The sequence below is a fragment of the Gavia stellata genome, chromosome 4 (assembly GCF_030936135.1).
Source record: "Gavia stellata isolate bGavSte3 chromosome 4, bGavSte3.hap2, whole genome shotgun sequence".
Taxonomy (NCBI): Eukaryota; Metazoa; Chordata; class Aves; order Gaviiformes; family Gaviidae; genus Gavia; species Gavia stellata.
In genome coordinates this window covers 84,168,677-84,184,978 of record NC_082597.1, presented here as the reverse complement: position 1 = coordinate 84,184,978, position 16,302 = coordinate 84,168,677, and the positions used below count along the sequence as shown (strand labels likewise).

The 16,302-nt window shown below is 50.0% G+C and overlaps 1 protein-coding gene across 1 annotated transcript in view; it reads right to left on the bottom strand.

Moving 5' to 3' along the window:
- Positions 1–2,765: 2,765 nt before the first annotated feature.
- Positions 2,766–16,302, bottom strand: part of LOC104252629 (alpha-2-macroglobulin) — a 41,448-nt gene continuing 27,911 nt past the window's right edge. The window contains exons 22-36 of the mRNA XM_059816279.1: positions 15,732–15,783; positions 15,010–15,093; positions 14,705–14,881; positions 13,725–13,809; positions 13,020–13,176; positions 12,657–12,731; positions 10,251–10,416; positions 9,061–9,284; positions 8,253–8,471; positions 7,818–7,945; positions 7,379–7,469; positions 6,723–6,797; positions 6,215–6,317; positions 5,468–5,509; positions 2,766–3,204 (exon numbers count right to left, since the gene is read on the bottom strand). Coding sequence (XP_059672262.1) covers positions 3,179–3,204; positions 5,468–5,509; positions 6,215–6,317; positions 6,723–6,797; positions 7,379–7,469; positions 7,818–7,945; positions 8,253–8,471; positions 9,061–9,284; positions 10,251–10,416; positions 12,657–12,731; positions 13,020–13,176; positions 13,725–13,809; positions 14,705–14,881; positions 15,010–15,093; positions 15,732–15,783 — 1,704 coding nt within the window. The 3' untranslated portion in view covers positions 2,766–3,178. The remainder of the gene's footprint in view (positions 3,205–5,467; positions 5,510–6,214; positions 6,318–6,722; positions 6,798–7,378; positions 7,470–7,817; positions 7,946–8,252; positions 8,472–9,060; positions 9,285–10,250; positions 10,417–12,656; positions 12,732–13,019; positions 13,177–13,724; positions 13,810–14,704; positions 14,882–15,009; positions 15,094–15,731; positions 15,784–16,302) is intronic.

Here is a 16,302-nt window from a genome sequence, read left to right as displayed (position 1 = left end):
AAAAAGAAGTAACACTATAAATAAATTAATTCTTGACTCTCATCAGATGCCTCTGACCTTATTTTTTGTTACTGCAGCTTGTCTCTCTTCTCATCCATAGCTCAGACTGTTTAATGGCCCAAGATTTAAATCCAGAGCCATCCACAGCCAGGCAGTGTTTGGCAACTCCTCAGGAATACCACGAGGCAGACTGCTTTTGGCAGTGGGGAGGTTCATCTCTGTACCTGCCAGTCCTCCAGGAGGAGAGGAAATACTACATGATCCATTATGCACTGGAAGCTTGGCTCCCTGCCTCTGGAAGTGGGTGTTTTCTGCAAGATAATCCTTGGACATAAACCTGTGATCACATATTGCCTTTGATCGCACTGTGAAATCACTGCTATGAGGTGGAAGGACAGTGTGAACCTGTCTAGTCTGATCTTTCACAGCAGGCCAGATAGAAGTGGAGGGAAAACCTGTGGACTTCCCCATTCTGGCAGTGAAGACATTGTCTGCTTGTTTTTAAACAGCTGAAGTGAAATCAGAGAGGCACTAGGAGCTTAACAGTGTTGTTAGTCAGAATTTAAACCAAGAACCACCTTATGAGCCAAACCCCTTGCGTTTTTCATGAGAACTTTATCCTCTTCCCTTCAGTGGAGGCCTGTAGAACTTTTTTGGGTTTTTTGAGTAATTTTAATACAGGTTTTTTTCTCCCTCACAACTAGGCTTACAGTGCTTCAGCAGAACTCAGGGGAGGCCCTGGATTCCCATCTCATAGGTTGGGTTAAACTTTTTGCATATCGATTTTCCGAATGATCACATTCTCTCTAGTCTAGATCTCTCCCAGGGATGCAGAGGCAATCAGCCTTAGTTCTATACGTCATATGGCACTCTGTGTATTTTATTTACATGTGTGCACAGGTGCCTTTGACCCTGCCAACGTAAATTTAAGCAAACACACCTATAGGAGTCCCTCACGCAGCTTCTTTCATGTACACAGACCCAGGTTGTCAAAAATGTAACTCACCGACGCAACAAAGAACTCGTACTTGTTTCAGTGATGCTGAAGCTCTTTGCATTGTCATCGTCCATGTGGGTGTCTCAAGACCCTCTTTCCCCTTCATGAGCTACAATTCCTCACTGTGTGAGGAAAGCAGTTTGCTCTGGCCCCTTTTATAGCTGTCCCCTTGGCTATGGGGTCATGAGAGACTGACTGTACTGGAGAGACGCAGTCCCAGCTGAGACCGTTGGTTAAGGGCAAGCAGGTTCAAAAGTGCCAGGTCTGCAAACTTGTGCAGACAGACACAGGTCTGCGCATACAGACCCTCCTTTACAGCCGGCTGTAGATGGATGGCAACAGCTCCTTCATCTTCATTTACTCTTCGGTGAGTACTCTACCATGGTTACGGTATTGAATCTTGTCTGCCTCAAATGAAACAAAGTAATCATCATGATAATTTAATTTGAAGGTCCGTAAAATCACTGAAGTATGTTCCATTCACAAAATTTGGATAACGGCTTTCTATCAGGGAAAGGGTTAACACTATGTTTTGCTGCCACACGGTTTTAAAATAGACAACACCTAACTGTTGCCCATGGGCAGCCACACCAGTTGTCATTTGGCTAACCCCTATCTGTAAAGCAGTTTAACATCTCTCTCCTTAACTCCTCAAAGTCACATACTTGCAGGTCCTCCATGGCATACCACATAGGAAACTTGAGCAAGGCTACCTTAGGGAAGTACAGGAATGTCTGAACATTGAATTTCTATCCCCATGGAGCAAGGATCGCATGCTTCAAAGGCAAATCACAATGGTCTAAGATAAAAACAGTTTCATTCAGCAAAAACTATGTTGCTTCGGAAAAGTAATTGCCTCATAGTAGGAAATTAGATGTTTTTACTATTTCTAAATCAAAACAAAATCCAATTAGTATTCATGCTTGATTAGAGATTTCGCTCAGCTTTCACTGAAGCCAGTTCATTCCATAGACTTGTCTGAATATGAGGTGCCAAAAAGGTCTTGAGTGAGTAAACGCCAAACACCACAGGAGACAAAGTGACATAATATTAATATCTAGCAAAACAGATGAAGAACTTTATTTGTTCTCAGTAACACTGTTTGGATAGGCGCACTAAAAATTATTGGATGGAACAACTAGTTGTGCGTACTTTGGATACACAATAAGCCATGATACCTAACAATAAGCATTTCATGAGAACAAACAGTCACATAAGATCTTTCTGCCATTCACAAGTTAAACCCAGAAATGAATGGGACAAAACCAAGAAAAGGGCAGCATTCCTTGAGATACCTAAGAGAACTATGGACAGTTTCACCAAAGCAACTCTACGATTTAAATAAAGGTGACATTTGAAGTAGACTTAGGTAGGTAGGTTACTGGCAAATGCCATTAGTTTCTCCTTGGGAATCTCCCAGAAGCAGCAGGCACAAGATATGGAAGTTCCCACGAGAAGACCCAAGCTTCAGCTGGAGAACAGGCCATTATAAGTTAGCAGCTGAAGGCATAATGCATGCACACATCCCTCCTGCCCCCCCATGCGCACTCTAACCTTACAAGAGGGCAGACTGTCTATCTCCTCCCACTTTTCTTCAAACCAGAAACAATCCTGGAAGGGGTGTCTAGGGGGCACATCACAGAAGTTGAATTTCATGTAACGTTAGCTGATCACTCAGGCTGCCTACCAGTGGGAGACACGGATAGGCACCTGCAGAGACCAGTTCAATCAAGGTTATAGTTTCTAAGCCAGGGGAAAGAAGTTGTTCTCAAGAGGTACCTGTCCTTGTCTGTTGATTAGACAGCATCTCAGATGACAAGTTCAGAGTATGTATCACTGAGAGGGCTACATTAGAAAGGCTGACTCCAACTTAAATCATTCCATCCTCTTTTGTTTTTTTCCCTTACTTGTCAGCCTTATTGCCCTGCACACAGTTGTGGCTGGATGGGATGCTCTTCAACCTAAGAAGCCAGGGAGATTAAAGCTGTGACTGGAGGCTGAGCAAGAAGAAACAGAATTGGGAATAAACTGTTCAAAAATCATTGGTGAGTACAGTTAATTTATTTGTAAAGTTCATTTCCCGTTCCTTGCAGGCAGTATTCATCTGTCACTCCATCCTCTCCAGAGGTGGTGGTGGTGGTGGTAGTGAGGCAGGCGAGTTCCAGCAACTGGGAGTATTTTTCATGCATTGCCCTGGTCTACTTCCTCTGCAAGGATGAAAGAAGATGGGAGGGTACAGGAGTTAGAGAGATAGGCCAGTTCCCTCTCTCAGGCCAAGGGACAGAGAGAGCAAGTTAAGGGTTTGGGAAGCCAGGTTGTGTGTGAAGCACAGTACAGGAGAGTGAGTTGCTGTTTGACTGGGGTTGAGGGTCATCCATGGCACTCAACACTCATGTCACCTTCAAAGCCATATGAGGTAGAGAAGGCTGGGACTCTTTCTGACCCACTGGGAGAGAGAAGCAGAATGGTATTTGTCACAACCGGGATGAACACAGGAGCACAGTGCAAACAGGCAGCAAGGATGTTCACTGCAGCAATGAGACATGCTCATAAAGTGTATTTATTTCTCTGCAGAGAGTGGAAGGAGTGCGCTGCACCAGTGGACAGCACTGTTCAGGGCAGGGAAGGCGGCTTTCTGCTTTGCAGCTGAGATCTGCTTTTTAGTCAGTGCAGAGCACCCTTGGACACCTAGACCAGTGGATGGACCTCTTAACTAGCAATTTCCCATTATCTCTTCCAAGGAGAATAAAATGTCTGTCTTTTAGCACACATGGGGAAAAGTAGCCTAAAATCTAAAGCCTCCCCCCTAGTCTCAGACTGGACAACCAGACCACACCAACATAACCTTTGGAAATGTTTTACTGTCCACTCAGTGTCTATCTTAGGACTTATGCACCTTTTTTTCCATGAAGGGAGTCTGTAGGTCCAGAATCAGCAGAACACAGCTGTCCCTACAGACACAGTCCAGGTTAGCAAGCAGGATGGAGTAAAAGCGTGGGAGCTCGGGCTCTTTTCCAAGCCATCAGATAAGAACACAAAAGGAGATAAATTTCACCATTTACCACCATCAAGAGACAAAGCTTACATCTTCCCAAGTCCAAATCACTTTTTCTCTGCTCTCAGATGCCACAGTCAGGCCCTGTGAAAAACCACATCCCAGGGTCTCAGTGCTTTCCAGAAGCCTCCATATTCCAAACACCTGAAACTGGGCAACTGATAGGAAGCCAGACCTGTCAGTCTTCATATTGGAAGACTCCATATAGGGCAGGAGAAGTATTGCTGGTCAGGACCTTCCACAGAATTTCCACATTACCTGTGATCCAAAGCCAAACACATGCGGCCTTGCGCTGCAGAGAACCCCCCGAAGATCATAGCCTCCCTGTCCTGCTAGCACAGACTCCAAACCAAGACTGAGGGCTGGCTGCCTGGGGTCTTGAGGAATACCTGCCTCCTGAGAGACCCCCCTCCTGCTTGGGCAGCAGGGTAGCTGAGCAGGAAGCAGCTGTTGCTCCAGAGAGTAGCTACTAAAGGCAAACTTGCTATCACTTGGGATCCAACGAGAACGGCATCACTTGAAAGCATGCTGCAACGTGCCAGCACCACGGTGGGCTTTGCCACATACAGTTGCTAAGTAGGCTTAGGGTGCCATATTGGAGAACTATGAGCCCCCCACAGACGAGTGATGTGGCTGTGTGTACAGGTGGGGTCTACCACCACGGCAGTTTTCTGTCACCATACAAGAGAGGCAAGCCCAAGTTCCTGTAAGAGGCAAAGACTTGCCTCCTCAATAGCAAGGGTTGGGACAGATTCCTCTGTAATGAGGACTTCCTACCGCATATGTGGCTCCATGCTCAGAGTAGGAAGCGAGGGTCTAAGAGCAGCACTGCATTACAGCTTTAGTGAAGAGGTATGCCAGGCTTGGGCAGGAGATTCTGGAGCACGTCATGAAATCGTAGTAGGTCAGAGCATGACATGCTGCTTTATGGGGTATCTTCTGGTGGCTGTGATTTGCTCTATTGCTCTAGACAGAGTGCTTTTGGGGAGGAGTGTGCCATGTGGTTTGAAAGAGCCAAGTCCCCTCAGCATGATCCCACGGCTACACTAACTGGAGCTCTCAGGAAGGACCAGAACATACCTCAAATCTGAGACAAGAATGATAGAACAAACTTGAACTCTAAGAAAAAGTCCGAGGGGCAGTACCAGAACAATAGGGACACAACCCTCATTCAAGCCAGGAGAACCTGACTATGGAAACCACTCTGAGAATTCAGGGATGGTGGATTTTGAATGAGTCAACAACAGTGTGCCTCCTGTGCTCTCAGTTTTGCGTACAAAATTTGTGCCTGTGAGTAGGGCCAATCTCATCCAAATTACCCATCGAGCAGAAAGAGACAAGCGCTGGCTGGAAGAACAAAAATGCAATGAAGATGTAGAGAACTGCGAAGAAGGGAAGGGCTGTCGGTACCTTACCTGTGGTGCAGGGAGCGCTGTACTCCTGCGTGGCAAACTCATCTGGAAGACAGAAGGGAAGGGGGAGAGGGGGCTGTCAGCGCCCCTCACACTCCCGGCAGAGGGACGGGGGCCAGAGAGACGCTCCTGCCAGGCCCCACAGCCGGCCACTGCCCCCATCCCGACTTCCCGCCAGAGAGCCCGGCCGCTGGCAGGGAGCCCCGGTCCCGGCCCCGAGCAGCGGCCGCAGCGGCACGGCGGAGCCGCCCCGCCCGGGCAGCCCCAGCCCGTCTCCCCCGCGCTGCGCCCGGGGGCCGCGCAGGCCCCTTCCGCCAGCGCGCTGGGGCGGGGGGATGCCCCTGGCGCTGCCCCGCGGGCCGGCTCCTCTCCGCGGGGAGGCAGGACCGGCCTTGCGGGCCGCCGGTGGGAGGGCGGGGGAAGGCCCCCTCCGCCCGCTCCCTCAGGGGAGGGCGGCTGCGCAGCAGCCGGCGGCGTGAGGGGCGGCCCCGCAGCGACGCCCGCAGCGTCCCCGCCGCCCGGGCCTGCCCCGCGCCGTCCTCCGGGGCCCGCCCGGGCCGGAGCAGGCGGGAGGAGGGCGGGGTGGCGGCCGCCGGCGCTCCGGGCCCCTCCGCCCTGGGAGAGCGCGGGCAGCGCGGGGGCGGGAAGGGCCCGGGCCCGGGGCAGCTGCGGGTCCCCGCGGCCCCCGCGCCGCTCCGCGCGTCCCGCTGCCCGCCCTCGGCGCCGCGGGCGCCCCGGCCCCGCGCTCACCTGTCTCGTAGTAGTCATAGACCTTCACCTGGGCTGGCCTCAGGCCCTGCACGGGGACGTCCCGCTCCACCGCGAAGGAGAAGCTGAGGGTCTCGCTGCTCAGCTGCGGGAGGGAAGCGGTGGAGGCTCGGGGGCGGCTCCGCGCTGCCGGGGGCTGCCCCGCGCTGCGCCCTCGCTCTCCCCTGCGACCCGGGCGCGGGCCCGGGGGGTGCGCGGGCTGCAGGCCTGGCTGAGGGCAAGGGGACACCCTGGGGCCTTTCCCCACGCTGGGGGAGCCCGTGGCTGGTGGGGAGGTGGGGGCCTGATCGGTGCGCGGGGCGGAGGGGAAGGGTGCTGAGGGCTGGGACGGAGATGTGCCCTCTGAGAGAGAGAGGTGGTCAGTGGCAGACAGGTTTATGTTCTGTGTTTACAAGCCTGGAGATGCTTAGCATTGCTCTCCATCTCTGTGCATGCTATTGCCAGTGTGGCCCCACTGTGTGCCCCACGGCAGCCTTGGGTTAGTCCTCACCTGCTCTATGTACAGCAGAACGTGGTTTGTGTTCACTTCTGTCCTTTGGATCTGGTGAAACCAGATGTTTGAGAGCTGGAAAGAGGAGACATGGAAGAGATTGCTGATCTGAAGGGTAGTTGGTCAACCCTCCTTTGACTCATCTAAGCTTCCTCCTGCCCCTAGAACCTCAGCAAGTGTATGCTGAGAAGTAACGCACAGGGAGACTACTTCCCAGGGGACTCAGCAAACACTCTTGTGTGAAACCCCACACAGTAAGTCTTCCCCCAGTTCCCACCATTTCATGCTCTTTCACCTCCTTGACACAAAAATAGAATGAGGGACTGTTATAGTCACAGCTGTCATACATCTCCCAAGGCTCCTGAGTCCCTGAAGTTAGACCTGATGGTCTTTTCCCGGCTTTTGGTCTCAGGGCCAAACTGCGCATATATTTGAGCAACTGCAAGCTACCATAAGTGCTTGAGGGGTGGGAAGGGAGTGCTGCGTCTGGCATCCCTCATACACCCCTCCTCCACAGCTGAGGGGTGGAAGAACTAGAGGAAAAGAGGGACAGGTCTAATAGCAGAGAAGATACCAGGAGAATAATTAGATGCTCCTTTAAATAAGGAAATTGATGCCCCAGTTTAAGGACAGATATGCTTCACACAGCATCTTACCTTCTTCACGGAGGACTTCACGGGGATGAATCCTGACAGCATCTTCACATCAACAATCACCATGTTGGAGCCATTGCGCTCCCCAGTGTAACTAAGGAACCAAGCAACAGCAATTCAGTGTACCTCAAGTCGAAGCTGGGGGCACTTCCACCTTTTCCATAGCACTTGCACCCCACCACGTCCTGGCAGTCCAGCACCACCTTCTCCAGCTACGCCAGGGTCTCCTCGTCACCTATGCAGCCTCACACTAGCCCAGCCCTGGGCTGCCCGCACAGCTCCACCACTGCAGGACATGTCCTTTGTCCACAGCTGCTTCCTGCCCACTTTTCCAGGGATACACTGCCCCTCCAGGGCTTCCAGACTGGCTCACCCTGAACCAGCAGACGTCGTCCAGCTCTCGTGGCTTCTCAGGAAGGCTCAGACCCAAACGCAGACTCACCTGACATTTACGCCTATGTCAAAGACCTTGTGAGCCTTGGAGTCCTCACACGTCTCTGGGATGGTGTACACGTGGAGCGTGAAGGGTGCGTCCTCCTGCGTGGGCTGCACGTTGTACCTCAGGCTCGTCTAGGGGAGAGCCAGCGGCTCTGTGTGAGCCTGTGTGTGTGCATGCTGAGCGCGTGAGAGAGCCCATCCTCTCCCCGTCCTGCCTCCCCACTTCTGCCATTCTCTCAGCTCCTCCACACTGCGGATCCTTCCCTGCTTCTCTCGCGCTCATTCTCCTCCACACCCCTCTACTCTTCCTCTCCTCTTCCCTCTCCCAGAGCCTTCCCTCCCACTCCTCCCCTCTCCCCTGTCCCTTCTGCCCTCTCCCTGGCTCCTGCCTGCCAAGGGGCTCTCCTCCCGGGATGCCACCTGCCTCCGTCACCCTCACCTGCACGTAGACGCATCCTTCACCAGACACCTCCGTACTGTACTCCCCTGGCACCTGGGGCAGGGGCACGCGCTGGAGCAGCAGCCGGTTTGTGGAATCCACTTGGAAGTCTTGCTGGAAGTCCTCTCCAGATCGCAGGGTCACTTTGGAAGCTGCTCCGCTCTTGGCATAGGTCACAGCTCCGTACAGGGACAGCGCTTGGAGAGCCACCACTGTGTCCTGAAAGCGATGGGTGCCGGCACCCAGGGGAATACAGTCAGCCTTTCCACAGCCTGTCCTCCCACAGCCTGCCCTTTGCTGTCGGCAGGCATCCTCCCCTCCGTTCCCCACTTTCTCCAGTTTGAAGTACAAAGGAGAGAGGGAAAGAGCAGCTTCTGCATGTTTCCGTTCCCTTCCTGTGTCCTCTGCACAGCAGTTGCATATCCCCCAAGCTCCCTGGCATGGAGCTCTGCGCAGCCTTCCCTCGCTCGCCACGGAATGAAGCAGCAACTTCAGACGCACAAACAAATTGCAGTGGAAGCCCTCTCCAATGGCACAGACACACGTCCCTTGCATCCCTACCGTCCTGCCCCACTGTGTTGAGTAAACCAGGTCATTAACCAAACTATCAGTCATTCTTCCCAGAGGCACTCCCTGACATGTTAGCCTCTGGCCTCTTGGGAACTTGGCAGCTATGGCAGATACTGCAGGGATATACTGCAGGGCCCAGTCCCTGCCCTGGTGAACCCTACTGTGCTCCCACCTGGGTCTCTGTCACTTCCCATCTTCTGACGTTGATGTGTGCGGTCGCAGGAGGGAAGCAGCTCACCTGGGTGGAGGAGAAGCCTCCATTGGGATTCTGCTGACCGCTGATCCACTTTGCAATAAGAGATGCAAATGACAGCTCCTCCTGGGAAGGTGCCGGCTGCGTGGTGAGGTGAGCAAGGAGCACGTAGGCCGTCATCTCCACTTCAGCAGAGGGAGCGCGGTAGCGATAGTACGGGAGATTAACCTCTGGCTCTTTCCCAGGCCGCTGCCAATGAACAGACCCGTCTTCACAGGAGGCAGGGAGCGTGGAGACAAGACAACAAGCAATTATTAGTAGTTACGGAAAGGGAGTGCTCGACCTGCTGCTGATCCAGCTGGGAGGGCAAGAGCCTCCAGGATGCGTCTGTCCTGTAGGATGAAATGGGAAGGGTTAGACAACTCCTCACTTGCTGCAACTAGTCTGAGACTGCTGAGGCTCAGTCCTCAGGCCTGGATACCGCTTTGTCCTAGACTCCAGATTCATGGAGGCGTTTATGGGCTTGAGCAGCAGCAGAGCACCAGGCTGGCGCTACTTCCCTTGTTGAGTAGAGGTGCCGGGCTTGGGCAGTGACAAGCTCTGTGAGGCAAAACGACCCAAGGACTGTGAGCAGGGCTTGATAGTCGCCTGCAGGTGGGAAAGGCAAAAGGTGCTGGGGCTGTTTCCTTCACGACCCTGCTACCCAACGCTTGGGCAAACCCACTGTCCGGCCTGACCTTACCAGAATGCTTCTGAGGCATTCCATGATTTCCTGGAAGACTCAGAGCTTATGCTATGGCCTCCAAAACGACCTGTGTGTTTGTTTTCTCTCTCAGCACGTGCAGCTCTTCTCGGATTTATCGTCCCTTGTGCTGTGCAAGGTCAGCTTTGTTCTATGTTGAGCATGTGCACTGGAAGGAAGGAGTGGCCGTAAACATCACTAAGTCTTTGCTAAGCAGTGGCTGGTGTGGCAAGAGGAGCGGACTGAGGAGAGACGCTTGCAGAGCTACCCTTTAGTTCAGCACTGATGCAGATGGTGCCTGATGCTTCCTGATGAACTCCCTGGGCACTTAGAGGGAGTTCTCAAAAACGCAACCCCTTTGCACAAGTGTTTTCCTGTCCCTCCACCTTTCCGCACCCACAGAAGCCATTGCCCCACCAATAAAAGCCATTTTTTCAAGGGAAGATGTAAGGCCAGTGGGTTGGAAGAGATGTGTCTCACCAGGAGCACTCACCCTTTTTCACGGCTTCCTTTTCAAGTGAGCCAAGCAATGCCTTCCTCTTCTCCTCCTTCCCTGCCAGGGCGAAGGCATACGCCATCAATGCCTTGGTGTACACGTGGTTTTCTTTCTCATCTGTTGCTGTTTCCAGGCAGAACAGAGCGTTACGCACCACTGAGTGCTGGGAGGAGAGAGAGACTGAGCTGGAGGAGCCAGAGCTCACACTCAGGTCCATCTTAGAACAGCAGGAATCATATGCTACCTATGGACCCTTGACATCCTCACTCCCCTGTCTGACAAAGATTGTAGCATTGCGTATCCCTTCCCCTCCAGGTCCAAGACACCTTGGAATGAATGGGCAGGCAAAGGCTGTTTGTTCTCTCGTGTCTGCTTTCCTTTAATACATCTTGATATAATGTTTTTCCCAGCTTGATTTAAAGACTGTGAAGCAGGGCTCCAACCCTTCTGCTTTGAGAAGAGTTACTGGCCTGACTGTGTCTCAGGGCAAGGGGAGTTCTCTGATATACTACCTCTCTGTAGATCTACTGCATACTTGCTTTTCTTCTCTAGCGATCACCCTGAGACTGTTCTGTGCTTTCACCCACTGCTCTGTCCTTTCCTTTTTATCGTTTAGTTCCCCTTTTCTAGGGCCTTCTGAAAAAAATTCATTTTGCTGCAAGTTGATAACGGAGCTTCTAGTTTGGTGGTAAATTCTATCTCTGAACCAGAAAGAATATATTTTTTTCTATTTTCTGGAATATTTTCTGTGACATGCTAACATCACCAATGCATGTCTTTTTGAAGCCAGAATCTCAAATATGGTTTAAGAGCACAATTGCTACAGAAAGGCAAACTCTAACTACTTTACATAGTGTTAAGTAACATACACAGTGACCCCATGACCTTTCAGCAAGACACACGACTCTTGCTCGTTTGTGATGAAAAAGTGGTATAAAATTGAAGGTATAGCACTGCAGGGGGGCATGCCATGATCTGAAGCCTAACAGCACATTTACAGCTTAATCGGTGGTCTAGAAGGAAAAGACTTATTTTTCAGTGGCTTTGTACTTTGCCTTCACTGGGTGTGTGCTGGAAGATGAAATCTTTTGTAGTCACTTTTGGAGAAGCAATTCAGCTGCTTTTGAGAAAGCAAAGAATAAAAATAAAATTGGTTGGGTCTATGCATCACCTAAGGTTTCCTATGCTTATTACTGTTTGTAAGGTTGGGGAAGATTTCAGTCTAATGACAGAACATGGCAGGAGATACACATGCTGAGGACAGTACTAATAAGTTTTTTATGAGGGGTCTAATGTGGCTTATTTTACCTACAGAAATACTCTGTATGCTTGCCAATAGCATTAAATACTTAAGGGCTGTGCTGTGCTTAGGAATTCATGCAGCTTAACTTGAAATGGACCCATATCCCAATCTGATTCCGACAAACCCCTTCACATTCAGTGGCACCTTAAGGCTCAGACAGGGAGACGAAAAACAACCTTGTCATCCAATACAGTTCTGCCTGAGAACTTGCCTTCTAAACGTACCACATACCAAAGAAAGAATACTCTTCTGGTGAAGCTAATGTGATCCATGTCACCCTATTGACAAAATAATTCCTTCTGCTGGTTCTCACTATACAGGAAAAAAACTTTCAACACAAAACAGCTTCTACTACATTTGGAGCAGAGGGATTACAGCAGCCTGGCAACCATCCTGGCTCAGCAGTCCTGCTGCTGCAATTCACACCCCAATTTCACCTGCACCAGAGGCTTGTCTCACAGTGAGGGGACCACAGACTCAGGGATCAGAATGACCAAACCCACATTGCTTTTAAACAGGCTTCAGGCTTTTCACAGATTACTGTTTATGGTATTCCCTATAGGTATACCCTATTACCTATAGGTATACCTTATTCCCCAAGCATTAAGGATGCAGATTTCCCATAAAGCAATCTAGAAGAGGCAGAGAAAATGAGAATGAATCCCTGAGTGTGCCACCTTTTTTTACAGACCCGTGCTGTTGTGTCAACACGGTAGGCCCATACAAGTGGTTCAACAGGAATGTACTATTCCAACAAAAAAAAGGAGATTTTTGTGGGTGTAGAAAACCTATTTGGCTCATTTCAGAGTCTGAAACATTTAAGTCACTGTTAATCCAGGCTGAACTCTTTTAAAGGAGCAAAAGCTTGATTGTCCACAAAAGAACTCAGAAAAAGATTAAGTAAAATGTGTATATGGGAGACAGGATTGAACAGGGGAGGAAAATGGAGGAAAAATGTTATTCCAGTCTAGGCTTGAACAGAAAGAATATTCAGACAGGATTTCTTCTTTCAAAAGGTAAAGGGACCTGATAATCTGGGGGGGCTACTAATAGGGCAGGTTAGTATCATCTGTGGCTCGGGTTGGGGTGCAGACACATACGGTTACAGGCAGAGGAATCTCCAGCAACGCAATAATGATGTAGGCCGTCAGTGTGATCTCGTCGTTCACTCCACCCTGCAGGGAACCACAAAAGTAGATGCTGATCCCACAGAGCACCACTGGCTTCTCTCTGTGCTACATATTTACATCCTGTAGGGACAAATTCTTTCTAGCCTCCTTCTCATGGTAGGTCCTTCAGAAGCTGCTGTTGGCTTCTTCCTGCTTCTGTGATAGCTCACATTTTTAACTCCCCCTCCTCCCCAGCCCTCAAGGGCTGTAATAGCTCTGTTGGTCCTGGAGTGACTTATGGTCAAGTTCCAGCCTGACAAAGCCCGTGTGGAGCCAACCAGGCAGACACATTACCTTCATGGCATTGTTCAGGAGTGTCCCAGAACTGCGGAAACAGCCGTTCTCCTTCTGCTTTTGAGTGAGCCAGACCAAAGCATCCTGGATGTGTTTCTCATCTATGAAGATGTGAGGCCGGGCCTGGGCAAAGGACTTGAGGACAAAGGCTGTGAGCCTGAAAATGACAGAGGCAACTGAGACATCCTGAGCAGGACCCTGTATCCATCATAGGTCATAGGGCCCATGTTGGCATCACTGCTCTGGAGGAAAGCAGCAGAGGCTACGGGACTTGACCACAGAGGGCTGTCTGGAAACTGAGCTAGCTTAGTGATTCAGTGAGATGGGGACCAATGGTAAGTGGAGCCTGCCATTCGTAGCCCTGAGAGCTGCGGGTAGGTGGGCAATGGCACTCTGGGGATTCATCAGCATCTTCTGCTAACAAGAACTAGCTAGGGCATCCTGCAGGTCACCCTCACTTGAGCTCAAGAAGGATGTCCGGGGAGGTAAGTAGCTATCAGTGCAGCACTGCAAACCTAAAAGGCACCTCCCTTAGCATCCTTCCCCGCTCCATTATTCCACGTGATTATTCTATGATGCCACGATTATCATTTCATCTCCACCTCCATTTCAACCTCCGCAATGACCACTGAGAACACGACACTCACTGAGGAAATGGAGGGCATGAAATGCAGAAATGAAAAGCCAGTGGTAGTGAAGTCTTACCAGGTATTCCCAACTTGCCCATAACGGGGTCCAAAGGTGCTATAAGAACCATCCCAGTGTTTGTAGTTCAATTGCCTTTGATACCCTGAAATAGAGAGTGGAAGAATATTTTAGTTGTCACAGTACTTTTCAAGGAGCCATGCAAAAGAAATGTAGCAGACATGGGACACAGTGTCACCCTTCTTATGGCACAAGTGTGAGTTACGCTGCTCAGTGTTACAATGGAAGTTCAGGCAAACCCACAGCTCCAAGCACCTCCATCCTTGTGCTCTTCCTCTCTCCTAAAACACCTGAAAACAGGATATCTGTGGCCATTGCTGCTCTCTGCCTTAGACTTGATGAGGAAAGGTAAATGTATCCCAGACTTGAGAGAAATGGGAAAATGGTTGCCAGAGGAGAACTGAATACAAAGGTGAGCCCCACACAGGATAGGGATGCAGAAAACAGCATCATTTTCATTGGAGGAAGTGCAATTTTTCTGCAAAATAACTGAGTAAAACCAGTCCCTTGTTAGTCGGCAGATACCCACCGTGTCCATATGTACTGGTGTTATGTCCACCAACAAGTGTTAGCTAGTGTGTTAAAATTCTGGCCTGGTCGAAGGTGAGTGAGGCTTTCTAAATCTTAATCCTAAGGAGGGTCCGAGGTCTACATAAGCAGCTGCCGTGATTAATGGTTGCAGCCTGATTTATGTATTTCATATATCCCTTTTCTTGTGGAGAGAAGTCTGAGTTATTGCCAGTCCTGGACTTTTCCTATGCTCCTGTTTGGATGCTGTCACTTCTCACCCTGAACATCCACCTGAGTGCAGGATTCTCTCTCTTACAGATATTGTATTATATACACCTGACCTACCACATGTTCCCTTAATGCACCAGGACAACCTCCTCCAGATCATACATGCCAGTGGCCAATAGTGTCCTTATCCAGTTGCCAGGGGAAGGAATGAACAGAGAAGCAAAAGCCGTGTCCCAGCTCACCGCTCACTAAGTATCCGATGGCCTTGGATTTGACCTCCTCACTCAGCTGCCCTGTCTTGTTCAGATAGTCCAGGACGTAGATGTTGGGTGCAAACAGGACCATGTTCTGCTCCCCACAGCCAAACGGCATCTGGAGGAGCTGGTGCAGGTTCTGCATGGCAGTGCCCATGATGTCACCTGGGGAATGGGACAACTTCCAGTGTAAATTAGCACAGTTCAGGGCTTGCCAGTAGACTGAGCACAGCCTGAAGAAACATGGCAGTGTTTCAAAATAGCATGTGACACTTTAAGAATGCTTCACTTACCTAGCACTGAGAAATATGCTCTGGCTGAGCCATCCACCACAGTCTCTGGGAGAACCAGGGAGACTGGCTCTGACATGGACTTTTCTGGGATAAAAAACAGATCAATTTGGTTAAACTCTGGATATATCTACATGCATGGGTAGCAGCTAAGAGGGTGAGACACCATGCCCTGCACAGGAGTTTCCTGCCTTCAACAAATCCATTCATCTGTAATTTTGTTGTGGAAGCTTCCCATCCTGCAAATTTTGTGTTGGGCCTGCAATACCCTCACACACAGCCTGTCACAGACTTCTACATGGCACTGTCAGCTGGCCTCGACTGACAAATATGCTTTCTAACCTATTTTTCTGGTCTCTTGTGCTTTGGTGGGCAGATCTGGCTTACTGCAGAGTCCGGTTTGTGATTTTACACCCATTGCATGAAAGAAGTTAGAGATAACCCTATTAAATCCCAGATATTCTCTCCCTACAGGGACCTGGCCAGCCTCAGCTCCTAAGAGATATGCTTCTGCCTCTGTAATTGCAGGGACTATTACAGCCTCAGCTCTTCTCCTTTAGGAAGAATTAGTTTCACAACCAGTTGGACATACATCTAGTTTGTTCAATTTTATCAGATCCCTACACCTTTCTTCTCAGAGCGGAGCAATCACAAACCTTGTCTTCTCCCTTTGTCTTTAGTCTCTACCTTGGCAAAGAAAGTCTTTGAAAGCAAAAGACTCTTACCAGATGCACAGAGCACAGAGTTGTAGGTAGTTTCCACCTCAGTCCCTTCCGGCTTGGGGAAAAAAGCAAGAAAAAAGGCAAAAAATGAGAAACAACAACAAAAAAGAAAAGCAAGAAATCTCAAGAGGGAAACTAAAAGGGATTCTAAGAAAATTAAATGCTTATAAATTCTCCTGTGGTAGTAAATTCATTATACTGAAAAGTCTTTAGGAATTGTTTACAAAGTTTTTTCCTCCGTGTACTGAACTGAGGATAATTGAGGACTACAACATAGTGGCTAATTACAAACATGAAATTTGATACATGCTCTTTCCTTCTTATTACCGAGAGAGGTCCTGCAGCTTCACAGGTGAGGATGCAGACAACATGCAGGATGATGTTACCGACAGTGCTAACAGAGCCACAGGGCTCTGTCTTCCAGGGTGCTACCCACCTTGTCCCAGTCTCGCAGAAGTCTTCAGACTGCGATGATGGCTGAGTGCCTGGGACACTGGTAGGATACGTATGCAAGAGCTTTGGTGAGTGGCAACCAGAGCACTCCAATGCACCCACAAGTGACATGTTACAACAC